General features: G+C 50.6%; 1 protein-coding gene and 1 non-coding gene across 2 annotated transcripts in view; both read left to right on the top strand.

Annotated features, from left to right (window-relative positions):
- Positions 1-15,334, top strand: part of MORN5 (MORN repeat containing 5) — a 33,431-nt gene extending 18,097 nt beyond the window's left edge. The window contains exon 5 of the mRNA XM_057724711.1: positions 15,131-15,334. Coding sequence (XP_057580694.1) covers positions 15,131-15,210 — 80 coding nt within the window. The 3' untranslated portion in view covers positions 15,211-15,334. The remainder of the gene's footprint in view (positions 1-15,130) is intronic.
- TRNAE-UUC (transfer RNA glutamic acid (anticodon UUC)) lies at positions 2,189-2,261 on the top strand. The gene has a single exon. It is a non-coding gene; the product is annotated as a tRNA-Glu (tRNA).
- Positions 15,335-16,658: the final 1,324 nt, after the last annotated feature.

The raw sequence follows: 16,658 nt of genomic DNA, 5'->3' as shown, positions 1-16,658 counted from the left end.
TAAAATTCCTCTAGGTGTTTGAGAGAAGAGAAGGCTCTGGGGAGACATGCGATTGGACGTGCTAGGTCTTTCTGCCTCCTCGGGGGTTTTGCTGGGGAAATGAAATCCTGCTGAAACTCCAGGGTCTGCAGAATCTTGGTTATGGTCCACCTGCCACCCCCTGGCTCTTCCCACCCTGTGTTCCCGTCCAAGCAGACTAGCTGCCCTCCATCGACCAACACAGCTCTGTTCTCACCTCCTGTGTCCCCCCTGCTGAGAATGCCCCTTCCCCCTTCTCTCTCCTCCATGCTCAGCACACAACAGAAGACCATGAAGTCTTCACCTGCGGGCCTGGAAGAATGACGTGCAGCTTCACCTGCGCATCTACAGCTCAGGGCCAGAAGCTGGGAAAGGAATGCGCATCGTGGAGGCATCCCTTGCTAAGTGCCTTCCTGCTTCTCTCCTCTGCTCTTCCCACCATGCCAACTGGGGAATTTTCAGGAGCCAAGTTTGCAATGAGAAGATCTGGTCTCAAATAGGTTAATAACTTGCTCCCAGATACACAGCTTGTGACAGAGTCATGAGTGGAACCCAGTTCTGCCCAAACCCTGTTCTTCTTCTTCTTCACCAGCTTTGTGTCCTCGCTTATTCTTTACTCGGCGTCTCTGCTCCCGGACAGGGCTGTGTCTCATTCACAGGTGCTCCTGCACCAAGCACAGTTCCTGGTACCAGCGGGGGAGCTCAGTGATGCTCTAAATGAATGAAAAGGTCCATTTCAGAGTCTTGAGACAAAAACACTACAGTCCTCAAATGAGATGCTGCCTTTTTTAATAAAGAGTCCTTTACAGACTGTGGGCCAATAGAGAAGCATTGGAAGACATTTGGGATAGTTGCCTTTAACATAGCGGGAAATCGGGAGATTAACCCTTAGCCCTCCTACTGGCCCCTATCGCTCCTCTAAGGAAGGATGCACCCGAGCCATGCTGGCAGTGTATACGTGTGTCTCTTCATGTAGCTGTTGCTTGCCTCAACGTTACTAGCAGGAATCATTTGCAAAATAACTGCACCACTAAGCCTTCCTCCCTCCCCGCAATTAATGACACCCCATGCGCGTGTCTCAGATGAAAGGCACATTATTAATATTCAAAGGAAAAAACCCTCATAACCATTTTAACATATACAACTAACAATGAACTAAATTTGCTTTGTGGAAGACAGAGAGTGAGCATCCCAAATTAGTTTATGTAAAAGCTGAAATTCTTCCCCGAAAGGTCTCAGTACCATCCTCAAAGAATATCCTGATCATCAGAAATGCCGTCAAGATTCCCGCCAACATTATCCCCTTTGTTGTCTGAAATGTCGAATCAAGCACATCTGGCAAATGTCCTAGAGCTCACAAATCTTTCAAACAGCGTATAATTCCCAACAGTTAAAGACAGAACGCCACCGCTTAATCGTGCTGCTCTTCAAAATAGCACCAACTTTCCTTCAATCAGAAACAATGGCTTGGGCTTCTTAAAAATATCGCATACCAGTGATTATTTGCAGAGAGGGCCCCTTTGCGTTTGAACCTGTGGATTCCAGAGAGAATTTAAAATCAGGATCACAAGCCTCGTTTGAATGTACGCTCGGTTAAATGGACAATGGGAAGAAGAAGGGGTGTGGATGGGAGTCCAAAGAGTGACCTGGTCTGGGTGATTCGAAGTCTTTGGGAGGTGACGGTTGGCTCCACCAAAATGAGGACAGAGAGGATGAAGATGATGAGGGGGAGGTGACAGCTGACATTGACTGAGCCTTGACCCTGCATCAGAGGCTCAACTACAGGGGAGGGGTGTATTTGCATGATCACTGTTTGACAAATGAGGAAACTGAGGCTTGGTGAGGTTAAAGAATTTCCCCAGGAAATTTGGCAGGAACTGGAATTCATACTTGGGCTCCTCTGCCTGCAGAGGTTTGCCTCTTTCCACTTTGCCCAGCCAACTCCACGTCTGTCGGTCCACAGAGACCTGGGCACAGAGCTCCCAGACATTGGTGTTTATCTGCTGCCCACCCGACTTTTAAAAAGCTGTGTAGTGAGCACCTAGAAGTGAAAGACCACTTGGTCTTCTAAAGTTTTTCTGGTATTATTTAAACAGTTGAAAACTAGAAACATCCCAAATGTCCAACAAGAGGGAACTCATTAAATAATATATGATATAGCCTCGGGGATTCCCTGGTGGTCCAGTGGTTAGGACTCAGTACTTTCACTGCCGTGTGCCCAGGTTCGATCCCTGGTCAGGGAACTAAGGTCCTGCAAGGTGTGTGGTGCAGCCAAAAAAAAAAAAAAACTATATATATATATATATATATATATATATATGATATAGCTTTACAATAAAATACAATGCAACCTTAAAATGGCAGTAAAGGAATGGATCTATTGATGTACAAAGGTATCCATAATTTATTTCAGGTGAGAAAGCAGCATAAGAATAATCACCACCACTTAGTGATTACTATGTTGCAGGCACTGGTTTGAGCACTTTATATAATTTATTTTATTTTATCTAATCTGCATAGTAACCCTGTGAAATAGTTGTCTTTATTATTTCCATTTTACAGATGATGAAACTGAGGTGAGGTGACATGCTTTGCCCAAAGTTACCCAGCTCATAGGTGGCAGGGCTGGAATTTGAACCCAGGTCTCGCTGACTCAGAGCTAAAGATGACATTTGAGCTGGTTCTGAATGAGAAGCTGGGGCTCACTAGTGAAAGAAAGAAAAAACCGGGGGCCTTCCTTGTGGCCCAGAGATATATAAAAATATCCGAGGAATGTAAGATGGCAGTGGTGGTCCTTTTTCCCTCTGCCCACTTTACTGCTCAAAAACAGTGGCCAAAGAACAAGAGTCTTTTAATGCCACCGACAAACCAAGACTCTTCTCATCTTGAAGCTTCTGCCTCCACCTGACAGATGAAAAAGCTGAGACCCAGAGAGGGTGGGTGATGTTCCCAACCCCACACAGCCTGTCTGTGGTAGGGCTGGGGCTGGACCCACCTTCCCAACGCCTGCCAGGGCTCCTTCTGCAAACCCAGGCTGCCCCCCACGCCGCTTCCCCCGTGGTTTCTGCAAAATGGCCGAGCGAGTCTCCTGCCCCACCCCCTCCTGCCATCATCTCTCCACGAGACAAAAGGCAATTTACCCAAATGTTATAATCACCTGGAGGCTGGCACGCAGGGCCATGCCTGCCTTATCTGCGGTATTGTTAGCAGCACCATAATGAAGGCTTTGTGGAGGGATAATATCACACTTGGAACTGCCAAATAAAATGCCCACACGATCACAGATCCCGGCATCTGCTTTAAGCAAAAGGGGTAGGAAGGGAATTGTGAGTATCCGAAGCCTTCGCTGTGCCAGGGACTTACCACCTCCCGGTCCTTTGAGGAAGGCATCAGTATCCCTATTTGGCAGATGGGGAAACTGCGGCTCAGAGAGTAAGTTACTGATGGGAGCAGTTGGTAAAGGAGTTAGGAAAGGGAGGAATCGGGATTTGAACCCAGGTGTCTCTGCCACCAGAGGCCACGCTCTGAACTGGTGTGAACTTCTCTGAGAGTCTGGCAAAGCTGTGGACCCTAGAGAAATATCCTAGAACACCCCCGTCCCCTACAGAGGGTGGAATTGGCCCCTGTCAAGGTCCTTGCTCTAGGAATGACAGCCTGCCTGGCTTGCCGCCCCTCCCTGACCTGCGGGAATCGCCCCTGCCCGCCTCTCTCCCCAATGCAATTCCAAAGGCCCTGGAAATTCCCCTTCCAGCTGTTGTGCCCATAGGACTCTCACAACAATACATCCTTGCCCTGCCCCCGCCCCCCCCACTCCCCCCCGCCCCCCCCCCCCCCCCCCGCCAACCTCCTGGAAGCGTCCAAAGGACACAGCTTCCCCTTCCGTGGCTGGAGTCCACCAGGGCCAGCACCGGCGTGGTTTGTTTTGTCTCCTTTAATAGAAGTGGATACAAGGCCAGAGCCCAGGGGGCAGGAGCCTCATCTCGCTTCCTCAGCCCACACGCTGGAACTCAGGGAAGTTGGCTGAGAGACAGCTGGACCTCAGGTCCAGGAGAGGCAGGCAGGGTTACAGGCTGGCTCTAGAGCCTGCCGGATCTGCCCTCCGACCTTGGTTCTGCCATTGGCCAGCTTTGTGACCTCGAGCTAGTCTCTAAACTTCTCTGAGCTTCGGTTTCCTCATCTGACAAATGGGGGTAGAACGAGGACCTTCCTTTCAGGGTTGTGGTGAGTATTATTGAGATGATGCAGGGGATACAGTGAGAGCAGTGCCTGGCCCGTGAGGAGCTTAGTGCCTGTCAGAGATCACAATTGGGATTATTTTACACCCCTGGGGGTGGGTGCTAGTTGAGAAGCAGGGACCTCCTTAACTCCCTGCCCCAATGGGAGGAGCCAGAGTGACCTTCGCAAGCTGCCATCTGGCCTCCTCCCACCTACTTTCAAAACTGAGCTGGAGGCCTGCAGTCCCCTGATCTCTCAGCCTGCCTTTGTCACTGTCGTGGATGTTCCCATCAACCTCAGCATTTCTTATTCCCCTGGAGCCTCAGCACCTTTAAGATCCACCCCCAGCCACAGGCCCTAACTGGTCCCCTGAAGATACCAGTCTCACCTGGGGGCCAGTTCAGTGCCTGCGCACCCCCCTACCCCCGCCAAACCAGTGCAGGGTGCGGGATGGGGAGAGATACATAAACAGTCACAGGACCTGGGATGGGTGCTCTCTAGACAGAAGCCTAGAGCCTAAGTGTTCAAAAGGCTGCAGTGAACCTCCCACCCCTCAAAATATAGGTCAGAAATAAAAATGATGGAAACCATAAGAATAAGTATATGGAAGGAAGTCCAACATAATTCTATATTCTCCATGATGTTTGTATTAATATTTAATGTGGAATATCAGATATGAGATTCTTTCTCCAAAATACCAGAAGTGCCCCTGCTTTGCTGGTTCCAGGAGCCAGAAGCACAGTGTGTTGGGGGAGTACAGAGAAAATGGTAAGTGTGTCCCAAGTGTAGTCGAGTTGATGTTCTGGAAAACGTGGTGTTTGGCTAGGCTTTAAAGTTTGAGAGGTGGATTTTGCTGCATGGAAGGGAAGGGAAAGCATGAGCAAAGGCACAGAGAGATGCAGGGACCCAGGTACTCAAGGTGGAGCACCTGAGACCCAATACTGTGTGGGGGACAGAGGAGTAGTCAAGGGAGACCTCCCTTAGGCAGCAGTGGAAGGAGTGGGCTTTGATGGGTATGTAGGAGTGTGTCTGAGCTGGGCATTCAAAGCAGAGGCACCCAGTGTGGGCTGGAGAGAGCCTTGCATGCCAGGTTAGGGAGCTTAGCTTCAATCCTTCAGACAGTGAGGAGTAAAGGCGTGGCAGCTGCAGAAAGACTTTTCAGGGAAGTGGGTAGTGGCTGAGGGCTGCAGCTCTGGAGTTGGGCTTGGGTATGAGCCCGTGCCCCCTTACTGACTGAGTGAGCTTGGACATATAACTCCACCTCTCTGAGCCTCAGCACACTCCCCTGGGAATGGGATGCTGACACTGACTTTGCACGATTGCTGTGAGGATTAACTTAGTTCTAGTCTGAGTCCCGCGGGTCCTTACCTTTCTAACATTCCTCCTGGCCATCCCCACTGTCCCAGCCTTAATTCCGCCCTCAGCGTCTGCCACCTGGAGGACAGGCCCCACTGCCAGGCCTGTCCCCGTCAATCCATTGTCCACACACAATGGAGAGCGGGGGCGGAAGGGAGAAGAGGGTCAGAGCCAGGGCCGACCGAGTGACCTTGGCCTCAGTGCTTGGCTTCCCAGTGCTGCCTGTGAACAGCGGCCAGGCATCACAAACATATTTAGTGAACGCAAATGCAATTGTGAGTGCTTGAAAAATAAAAGTGGGGATCAGGGAAACAAGAAGAATGGCAATATCAACGGTGTTGCTGATTTTGCCCCTCCCCCACTCAGCCTGCACCTGCTCTGGGGTGAGTGTGGGAGATGTGAATCAGTTGGTCTGTGTCCCTGTGCGCCTCCCGTTGGGTGAGCACCTTGCTACACACAGGCTGATGCTAGTATTTAAGGATATGCATTTTTTTTTTTTTTTACCAACATGGCCCATTAAAAACGGGCCAGCTACGCATCTGGACCTTAGCAGCAGGAATAGCTCTCTGTCCCAATAGTGTCCGAATCCCAATATCGAATAGTATGACACTTAGTGAGACATCCTTCTCCAGTCTGTGACTTTCTTAAGAGATTCCCAAGGGTTGTTATGACTGTGGGCACTTTTCCCTTTACCTACCAACTGGAGCCCCTAAAACGCCACCTGAGACAACACACAGCTGTGCAACAACAAAGGTGGTATGAGGATTGCCTGAGATCAGGCATGCAAAGTGCATGCGTGTGCCTGGCACATGGACACGCTTCCTGATACCAGGTTGCCATGTTCAGTTACCCAGACTCACCCTCCCCCGAGTCACAGCCTGATCCAGCCCTAGGTCTCAGCCCAGTCATTTCAACATATTAAAAACAGAATGTATCCATGCTCCCACATTAAATGTAATTTTTTGCTGTTAAAACTTCAAAAGGATTTTTAAAACTTTGCTTGGTAGATTGTTTGACTACGAGACTTTAACAATTGGCCGTGATTTCTTGAGTCACGTGCACACTGGAGAATTCTTGAAAAATGAGGAAACCAAGCCTACAAATTGATTTCAAGGGTAATAACATTGTTTGGATTTCTAAATTTAATAATATATCAGGCTTAATGCATTAATTATAACATTTATTAATTTCAGCATTGCAGTTTCTCTTTTTATGTTTTAGAATCAGTCATTTTTCCCGTGTCTCTTACATTTAAATATGCCTTGACAAGCTTGTGGCTGCTGGGCCCTGCCCCTCCAGTTCCCAGTGGGTGAAGCAGCCTGGCCTCACCTACCTCCCGCCCCCGAGACCTCCACCCACCCAGCCTAGAAGATGCTCCTTTACAGGGAAAGCAAGAGCAGCCTTGGGCCTCCCTTCCTGCCCAATGGCAGGCTCTGTCTGGGCAGCCACTCCTCAGTCAATATTGGCAACGCTGTGGCCTTGGCCTCTGGCCACACCGCTGCCAGCAAAGTTCAAAGCCTCTTTCTTGTCAGGAATTGGGACGGGGATGCCCGGGCATTGGTTGCCACCCTCACTGCAGGCACTGACTCGCTGGGGGCCTCGACCCTGCCCTCCAGCTCCCGAAGACCTGCATTTGCACAGAGGGTGTGGCTGGGCCTTGGGGCTTTGGGGAGGGCACCTGCCCACAGGCTGGGGCGCCAGGTTTGCCATGCACCTCCCACCCCAGCCACACTTCCCACAGGAGCCGTCTGAGAGAGCACCGGCCTTAAACCCAGGCAGCCCTCATGGCTGAGCTAGAGCCTGCCGCGGCCTGGAGTTTTGGATGCACACTGGGCTGTCCCTGCAGGCTGGACACCTCCTCCCTCGACATCTGATCACACACCTGAGACTCAGGTGCTCACACACCGCCTGCCACTCACCCAGCCACGCACCGCGTGTCCCACGCAGGCTGAGGGTCCCCATGTGGGCGCACTCTCTCCTCTTCACCCTGCACTTCAGACACAGCCACTTACACACTCACAGCACACACCGATGCACGCTTGCACACATCCACACTCACACTTGGGTAGATTCCCACACGTGGCTGGAAACACGCCCGCTGTGCACACACAGCCTCACTGAGCTTGACCTTCACACCAGTGCTCTAAGCCCTTCCCCTCCGCGCTGGTGGAATGAAGGGGGGAAACCATTCCGCACCCCCAAGCCTCGGTTTCCTCGTCCTAGCTGGGGACAACCCCACGTACTCCTGGAGGCGAGGACAGATGTGACCCTCTTCCCATGGAGCCCTGCGCCTCCCGGGAACTCGGCCCCCGCAACCCTCGGCCCTTCTCCCGAGGCTGCACACCTGGATCGTCCCGATCCCCTCCCTTTCCCAGCCCCCACTCGAGGCCCCTGCACACCAGGCGGGCGCTGCAGAGCAGTGGTGACCGCAGGTGTGCTTGGCCCTGAGGCGTGCCGAGAGCTAGTGACACCCGGCCTGTGGGCGCCTGGTGACCTGTATCGGCCTGCTTGCCCTCTCTGGGCTCGCCGGCCCCGGCCTGCCCCTCACTTTGAACAAGATCATTAGCTGAGCTGCGGCTCTTGATCTTTATGATGCTGATCCTTGTGTAGAGTCCTCCTCCTCCCTGGCTCCTCCCTCCACCCCCGCAGGGATCCAGAAGTCCCAGGGTGCTGAGTTCCTTAAGAATGCTCCCTTGGAGATGGGGATTGGCATATTTACATTACTAATAAGAAAAAAAAAATATCAAATTGTACACTTTAAATATACACAGTTTATTGTATGTCAAAAAAAAAAAAAAAAGAACGCTCCCTTGAAGGCACCCAGTTTGGGAATTAAAGACCCATCAAAATGATGCTCCTGGCTCGCACTTCCTGGGTGCCTACCCAGGGCCATTTGGCCCCACCAGTCCCCACTCTGCCCTCTGTCGGAGGTCTGGTTAAACCCACTGTACAGACAAGGAGCCCGCTCAGAGAGGGGCAGTGACTGGTCCAAGATCACCCAGCAGGTTGGCGCAGGGCTCACGAAAGACCCAGAACTCCCTCCAGCCTATGCTGTGTGGTCACAGGTGCCCTGAAGTCCCACCTTGCAAAGACAGCTTCTGGCTTTCTTTGATTTTTGGCATTTCCTGTGCACCGGGCACTGTGCTAAGCACTTTTCGGGGATGATCTCAGTTGATCCTCACAAGAAACCTTCTAGGCAGGCACCTCTGCAGTTGAGGAAATGATAGCCAGAGAGGTGCGAGGCCATTTGCCCAAGGTCTCTGAGCTAGTGGCAGCTGAGCTCCAAAGCTCGTGCCCTTAACCACTGTGCCACACTGCCTCCCTGCCAGCCATCAGGGGAGCCAACATTGCCTTTCATTTGCTGTCCAATTTTCAGGACTCTTCTTCCCCCAGCACTGCACCAACCTGCAGGCTGCACGAATCACACCCTCAGTGACCTGGGCCCCACTTGGTGGCCTGTGCAGGCCTGCCCCTCCCGCCCTCACTGCGAGGCAGGCCTCAGGCAGGCCAGGGCTTTGAGCTTCCTGAGTGTGGCTGGCGCCCAGATATGAGCCCAGACAACCCATCCTCCCCATGCAGTGTGGCTGCTCCGTCCGTGGCCTCAAGGCAGAAAAGGAAACAGCAGCCGGTGGCCTTGGCCCCGCACTTGGCATGTCTGCTTTGCCCTCTCGGCTCTGTTTGCTGAGGGTGGGGAAGAAATTCTTCCCCCTTTGTCTAAATACCACAAAGTAAAAAATTCTTACTTTTATGTCCCCAAATTTACATTTCTTTATTCATTCATTCACCATATATTTATTACTTTTAAAGTGCTGGATCTGTGCCAGGCTCTGAAGACCAGAAGTGAATTGATCGTGGCTCCCCTTGGCTGGTGGGGGCGACCATGACCGTGACCTCAGCCTGGGTCAGGGAAGGTGACGTCTAAGCAAGGCCCGTGGCGGGGAGAGGACGCTTGTTCATCAGGGGCCTGACACTGGGGCCATGATAGGCCCGAAAGAAAACCATGTTCCCGCAGGCGGCCCCCTTTTCCTGACCTCACCGTCTTTAATGCAGTGTGGATTTCTACTTTGACAGAAATCCTAGAATAACACATTTATGTTACATTGGGTTGTTGTGTTAAAAGCATTAATGTGTCAAATGTACATGTTTAAAGTATATTGTAATTGCTATATTCATGTTTAGGCCTTTCTTCACTTTTATATACACTAAGGTCCAGAAATGGGAAGTGCCCTGCACCTCTCTTGAGCTCTGAGAGGCCCTGCGCCTGAACCAGGTCCTGAAAGGAAGGGTGTCGCCCATCCCTAGAACAGCTTGTACAAAGGCGCAGGGCCACTGAGCACGTGCCTGTGGGCGACTACGTTACCTCGGGGTGGCTGCATTTCACAGGGTGAGGCAAGCCGGGGTGGGAGGCAGGCTGGAAAGGTCTCAAAGTCCAGGCGAAGGAATGGGGAGCCTGTGGTCAGATGTGGGGTCTCTCTTGCTGCAAGTTCCTTTTCTTCTCTGTAAGAAGCCCAGTTCTCCTAGTGATTGGTGAGATTCACCGGGGGCAGCAGGGGAGGGGATGGGGGGAGCAGCGAGGTCACTTCCAAAGCTTGAGAACCAGAATAAAGAAATCTTTGGGCCCCAAGAACCGCCAGATTAAGCTGGAAGAGTGCCTGGGTCAGACCTTTGGCTCTCCATCCCGTCTGTCCCCTAGCACTGGGCACAGGGCAGGCCACAGGATTGAATGATGCAATCGTTCATTCATTCATTCAGCAGAAGTGGGCGAAGCACTCCTGTGTGCCGTCTGACATGGTGAACAAGCAGACAGGCCCTGGTTTCATTGGAGCTTGCAGTTTGGATAGGGAGACAGACAACATATAAATAAACAAGAAAATTGCCGCAGGAGGCACACGCCATGAAGGAGATAAAATGAAGACCAGACAGAGGGGCTACGAGTGAAGGCAGCTGCATCAGGGATCACTGAGAAGCGGCATTTGAGCTGAGCCCTGGTTGCCAAGAAATAGGAATGTTTCTTGATAGCAATCGAAGACAAGTCAGAAGGCAACAGACTCATTCCAGACGTCCCCTGGCAAAGCACTTAGTGGTTGCCTACTGTATGCTGGGTCCAATGGTCAACATGCAGACATAGTCCCTGCATTAAGTTTATAGCCTAGTGGGGGAGAAAAATATATAAGGAAATGTGCACATAAGTACAGACTCATACACTTTTTTATTGAATGAAAGATTCTTTAAATTCTATAGTGCTTTACAGATTTCAAGTTTCATACATACGATGTCATATAATCCCACAATAACCCTTTCCCCCTCAACGCTGTCTGGCCCTCCTCCCTTCCCTCTCCCCACTGGTAACCACTAGTTTGTTCTCCATATCTGTGTAGACTCATAAATTGTGATGTGCAGGGCCCAAGAGAGAGGAAAGGGTGTGAAGACTTTATTTTGGATGGTTGGGTGTGTGAAAAGGCTTCTACTCCTCTTGGAGAACGTGATAAAATCTCACCTTTTCCAGAGCACACTGGATTGTCAGACTTTTTTTTTTAAATAAACATTTTAGTTTAGAAAATTTCAGATATATGAAATTATTGAAAAGATAGTACAGAGAGTTCCCACTATACCCCACATCCAGTTTCCCTGTTATTAGCATCTTACATTGTACCCTGCATCAGTCACAATTAATGAACTCATATTGCTACATTGTTATTAACTAAAGCCGGCATTTCATTCAGCTTTCCTCCTTCTTTCCCTAATGTCTTTCTTCTTTTCCAGGATCCCACCCCTGACACCGCATTATATTTAGTTGTCACATCCCCTTAGGATCCTCTTGGCTGTGAGAGTTTCCTAGACTTTGCTTGTTTTTGATGACACTTTTGAGGAGTCCTGGTCAAGTGTTTTGTAAAATATCCTTTGATTGGAATTTGTCTGATGGTTTGCACATGATTCGACTGGGGTTGTAGGTTTGGGGGAGGAAGGGCACAGAGGTCAATGCTGTTTTCATCATATCAAGGCAGTCCACTAGCCACACAGCTTATCACTGCTGATGTTGACTTTGATCACTTGGATGAGGTGTGTTTGTCATGTTTCTTCATTGAAACGTTACTCTTTTTTTCTGTTTTTTTACCCCCTTTCTATACTGTCCTTTTTGGGAGGAAGTCACTCTGCAGCCCACATCTAAGGAATAGGGAGTTATGCCCCCTCTCCTTCAGGGCAGAGTATCCACATAAAGTATTTGGAATTCCTCTGCACAGGAGATTTGCCTATTCAACTTTTATGCGTTTTTACCAATATTTTTTTTTTTTTTACTTTTTAGAAATTCAAGAACCCTATTGGTGTTTCCAGGAACCTAGAAATATTTTACTTCAATTACTAAAATGCATGAAATTACCAAGGCTTTAAATTAGAGGGTAGGAAGAAAGCCAATGATTATTTTTATTTTCTATTGTGGATACACATTAATGAAAGATTTGGGAAATACAGAAAACGGAAGACCCTCTCTAGCCCCACTGCTCAGAGCTGACCATCGTTCACATTCAATTCATTATTTTCAATTTTTCTTCTGTGCGCAATTTTTACACCGATTATACTGCCTAGGTAATTTTGTTTCTTCCTTCCTTCCACCTTTTTTTTTTTGCTTATCATATCGAAAATATTTCTCCCATGTTGCTATGCAGACTTCATAACCACATGTTTTCCAGTCGCCGCTAAATCCGCGTGTGGCTCGTGATGTCTCACACCTCCACCCCACCCCCAGACTTAGCAGCATGCGTGGCACATAGTGGGTGTTTGGAAAGTATTTGTTAAAAGAATGAACATACAACAAAGTAATCATCCTCTTGTTTTCAGAAGTGTAGGTTATTTCAGTTTTCTTGATTCTAAATAGTACCAAGACAAATAGATTATTCCCTTAGCATAACATCCCAGAGTGGAATTACTGGGCCAGTGGGGCCCCAAAACTTTTCAAGATAAATGCACCAAACCAGAAATCTCCCTCCCCTTCCTCTGAACCACCGGCAACTGTGCCCAGGGTAATAATTTACAATTGATTAAAGAGTTTGTGGGGTTTTTTTTTTTCCCCATCGTTTCTTCCCCTCCTCTCCCCCTCTCGTCCTGCCAAAAAAGGGGGAAAATTATCTGAGAAGGTGAAGATGTTCTCAGACAATCATATTAACATATTCCAACAATCGCAATTTTGCAAAATAGTAATCACAACTCCTGGGATCTGGGAGGCATTAATCAAAGCTGCAGGTTTAATTCCATTTTAAATATTGATGAAATGTGCTTCGGCACCCTCACCCTGGCGTGGCAGGGCCAGGGGAGCCGCGCAGTACGCAGGGGAGGTGGAGGGAGGGTTGGGGAGCAGCTGTTGGGAGGGGAGGCATCTGTCATTCAAATTGGTGGCTGTGCGGCCAGGTAGAGAGTGAAAGGGGTAGTGAAGAGGGCTGTTAAGTCCATTGCTGTCAATTTGTAACGATCAGGGAGGGGTCTGAGGACTGGTTCAGCACAATAAACCCAGTTGGTCTGGTTTCAGGGTTACCACTGAAGAGGTTGCAGCTGCACTGATTCGAATAGCCTGGAGACTTCAGAACTGTAATTATCAACCAGGCTGCTCGTGGTGTGGCAAAAGTGGGCTTCACCAGCGCTTAACTCCTTGTGTGCCGCGGCTCTCCCCGCCATCCCCTCCTCCCCTGGCCCCGGGTTGGCAGCCACGTGAGGATTCCCCGGCAGCCTCCCCAGGGGAAACTGAGGCCCACTGGCTGCTGAGGGCAGGCCTCAAAGGCCAGAGCATGCAGGCAGTGAACCTTTCTCCTGAGGTCACAAAGAACTAGTGGGGGTGGGGGACGGAGGAGGCCAGCTCTGTGGGGCAGCCTCGCCTTCCGGCACCTTCGGGCCTGCCCTGGGGTGGAAAGTCAGGCTTTGGGGTCTCATGAGCCTTTTGTTTAAATTTCACTGGCCGTGGACACGAGGTAAGGCTCATCCTCTCTATAAGATGGGGATAATCTCCTACCCTACGGGGCTCTCACAAAAGACTCACTGAGATCCGGAGTTTGTAAATTACAGAGCACACAGTAGGCTGACAATAAGACTTGTCTCCCTGGGCCCCAGGTGTAGTGCTGTCACAGAAGAAGAGGGGGTTCCTGGCAGGGGGCTCTGGTTCGGAGGGCAGGATTTCTGCAGGCCCTCTGCATTTCAGCTCTCAAGGAGTGTCCTTTTTCTCTAGCTTCTGCCATTTGTCACCCAAGGAGGATGAGTAATTCCATCCTCCCACCTCTTTGGCGGGAGGAACTGAGCTAGGCACGGGGTGCGGGTAGGAAGCAAGAGGCTCTGGTGCTGCACCCCGAGGACAGCTGCTTGAGGGCAGGGTTTGGGCTGGTCCTCTTTGTCCCCAGGAAGAGGGAAGGCAGGAACCAGGGAAGGACCGCAGGCAGGCGGTGTGGTGCAGTGCTGGGGAGAAAAACAGGCTTTGCTGGGGGTCCTGGTGAATGAAGTGTGTGCACGGCTCCAGGACCCTCCTCCTGGAATATAACCCCAGAGAAATTCTCCCACCTATTCACGAAGGGATGCGCCCAAGAACGTTTGTCCCAGCATCAATCCTGGTAACGGGAGGTGGAGGCCACCTGCGTGTCCCCCACCCTGGGAGGATGGGTAGTAAAACATGATGGAAGCCCATCATGGAATATTAGGCAGCAGTCAGGAGCAAAGAACTAGATGTCTGTGTTGAAACAAGAATAGATCTTGAAATTGTCGTGTTGAGTGAAAAAAGTGAGGCACAATGAAATTTACAGCACGTTTATGTAAATTAAAACCACATTTGCACACAAAACAGCAGTGCATATTTTACAGAGCTACGAGCATTTCTAGGGGTATATAGCCCACCATTGGAGTGGGGCTCTGTCGAGGTAGGGGGAGGGGCTGGGTGTGGGTTTGGAGGATAAAGGGAGAAAATGAAAACAGAGTCAGTGTGCAGAGGGGCCTGGCACAGAGAGTGTGCTGTGGACTAAGGGATGTGTCCCACTCAGCTCTCTCTCTCTCTCTGAGGTTTAAAAACAGCACAGGCCTTGTAGTCAGACAACCCCGGGCTCAAGTTCTGGGCTCTCCCTCGAGCGTACCCCATGACTGTGGACAAGCCACTCACGCCCTGAGCCTGTTAGTCTGTGGGCAGAAAGGCGGGCTTGCTGTCATCGGGTGGTCACGAGGATTAAGTTAAGGGAGATAAATGCCTGTGGGCCTACAGGACCCCCAGCTCCTCCTCTCCACTCCCCACCCAAAGGACCTGCGCAAACAGAGGGTGTCAGCCCCCTGGGGAACCACGGGTTCTCTGAAGGGTCCAGAATGGAAAGCCCAGAAGAGAAACAAAGGCCTGGACCGGCTGTCCCAGGGCTGCCATTGGTGGATGTCACACTGGGCAGGGGCCCAGCTCCGAGCGGCCCGACGATGTCGTGCCTGCCTCCATCGGCGACACCCACCTCCAAAGCGCACCCCAGTCCCAAGTCCCTGCCCGAGGGGCCCCCAGGGCAAGGCTTGACCGGCTCCCCCTCCTGCTTTGCAGATGATGATGAACACGAGTGGATCATCCGGACGTGTCGGAAGGGCTGGGACGAGACCATGGGTCCCAAGCCCAAGCCGTGAGTGCTAAGCACCGTGCATCACAGGCGTCCTTCTGTGCCCCCGGCATTGGCTGGCCAGGGGGCAGGCTGTAGTTCCAGAATGTGGTGACTTTTGACTCAGGAATAAAAGCTTTCTGCCGTCAGTGGCCCCAAGTGTACTTTCCTTAGACTATTTCTTGGAGCGGGGCCCTCATTCCACCTGCATCAGAATCACCTGGGCAAAATTATGAACTAGGAGTTCCTGGGCCCCACCCTAGTATCTGCTAATCAGAATCGCTGAGACTGGGGTCTAGCAATTTGCATCCTCACATAATTTTTATGCACGTGGAAGTTTGCGAGCCATCACCTTAAACTGATAGATAAATGTAATTGAGTGAGCAACTCATGTGCAGGCAGTGTGGGTACGTTATCTCAGCTCCTCACAACAGCCTTATAAGAGAGGGCTTAACATCACCTTTTAGAGATGGGGAAGCTGAGGTTCAGAGAGATTGAGTGACCTGCCCTAGGTCATATAGCATTTGAATCCAAGTCCCTCTGAAGATAAAGCCCAGCTTTTTTTTCTTTCTTTCTTTTTTTAACTACACGCTGCCTGCCTTACCAGTCTTGATTTCACAGGGCAGTAGGAGAGGATGGCTGTTCCCAGGCTCATAGCTGGTATCTTCCTGTAAACCTGAGAATGATTACCCAGGACTGCCTCTCCCTCTCTGAAGCTTCCCTGTCTGAGCCTCATACCCTAAGCACAGAATTGGTGTGGTGCCACAGGAAGAAGGCAGCTTTGGCATCATACACACCTGGGTTCAAATCCCAGCTCATTCCCGCTTGAGATTTCACTTATCTGAGCCTCAGCTTCCTCATCTGTAAAATGGGAATAATGATGCTTAAACCCATAGGGTAGCTGTGTGGATTGAATGAAATAATACAAGTGAAGGAGCTGACACTTAGCAGATATGCAATATGTGCTCGCTTTAAAAACTAATTTGTTAGCTGTGCAAACAGAGTAATTATTCTTCAGAATCACCCCCCCAGGGATCTCATGTGTCAGCTGAAAACCAGCCAAGGAAGTGGTAACATATTCCAGGGCTATACTTGGGTAACAAGCATCCTGGATCTTTGCGTAACTTTCCCACCTTAGAGGCTGCTGGATCCTGCAACCCCCCTGTGCCTTGTCCCCTGGCTCACCAAGGGCTGCCCAGGAGAGGGAGTCAGGCCCGGCAGGGCTCTGCCAAGGTCCGCAGGGGCAGGAAACGAGCCTTTGAACTAGGGACCCATGAGGGGCATGCTGGAGCAGAGCCAGGAATCAAGGGAGACCTGGGCCCACTCAGCTGTGGCAGAGGGATGGGGAGATCACCTTTCCCCTCCAAGGCAACAGTCACTCACCTCAGTAGAATGATAGGATTGATGTCCACTGGGGGTTTCCAAACTGTGTTTTGAAAATGGAAAGTACATGCATGTAAAGAAACACACACACAC

The sequence above is a fragment of the Hippopotamus amphibius genome, chromosome 2 (genome assembly GCF_030028045.1).
Source record: "Hippopotamus amphibius kiboko isolate mHipAmp2 chromosome 2, mHipAmp2.hap2, whole genome shotgun sequence".
In the NCBI taxonomy this organism is placed as follows: domain Eukaryota; kingdom Metazoa; phylum Chordata; class Mammalia; order Artiodactyla; family Hippopotamidae; genus Hippopotamus; species Hippopotamus amphibius.
The sequence above is the reverse complement of the archived record's forward strand: the minus strand, read 5'-3'. Positions and strand labels throughout refer to the sequence as shown.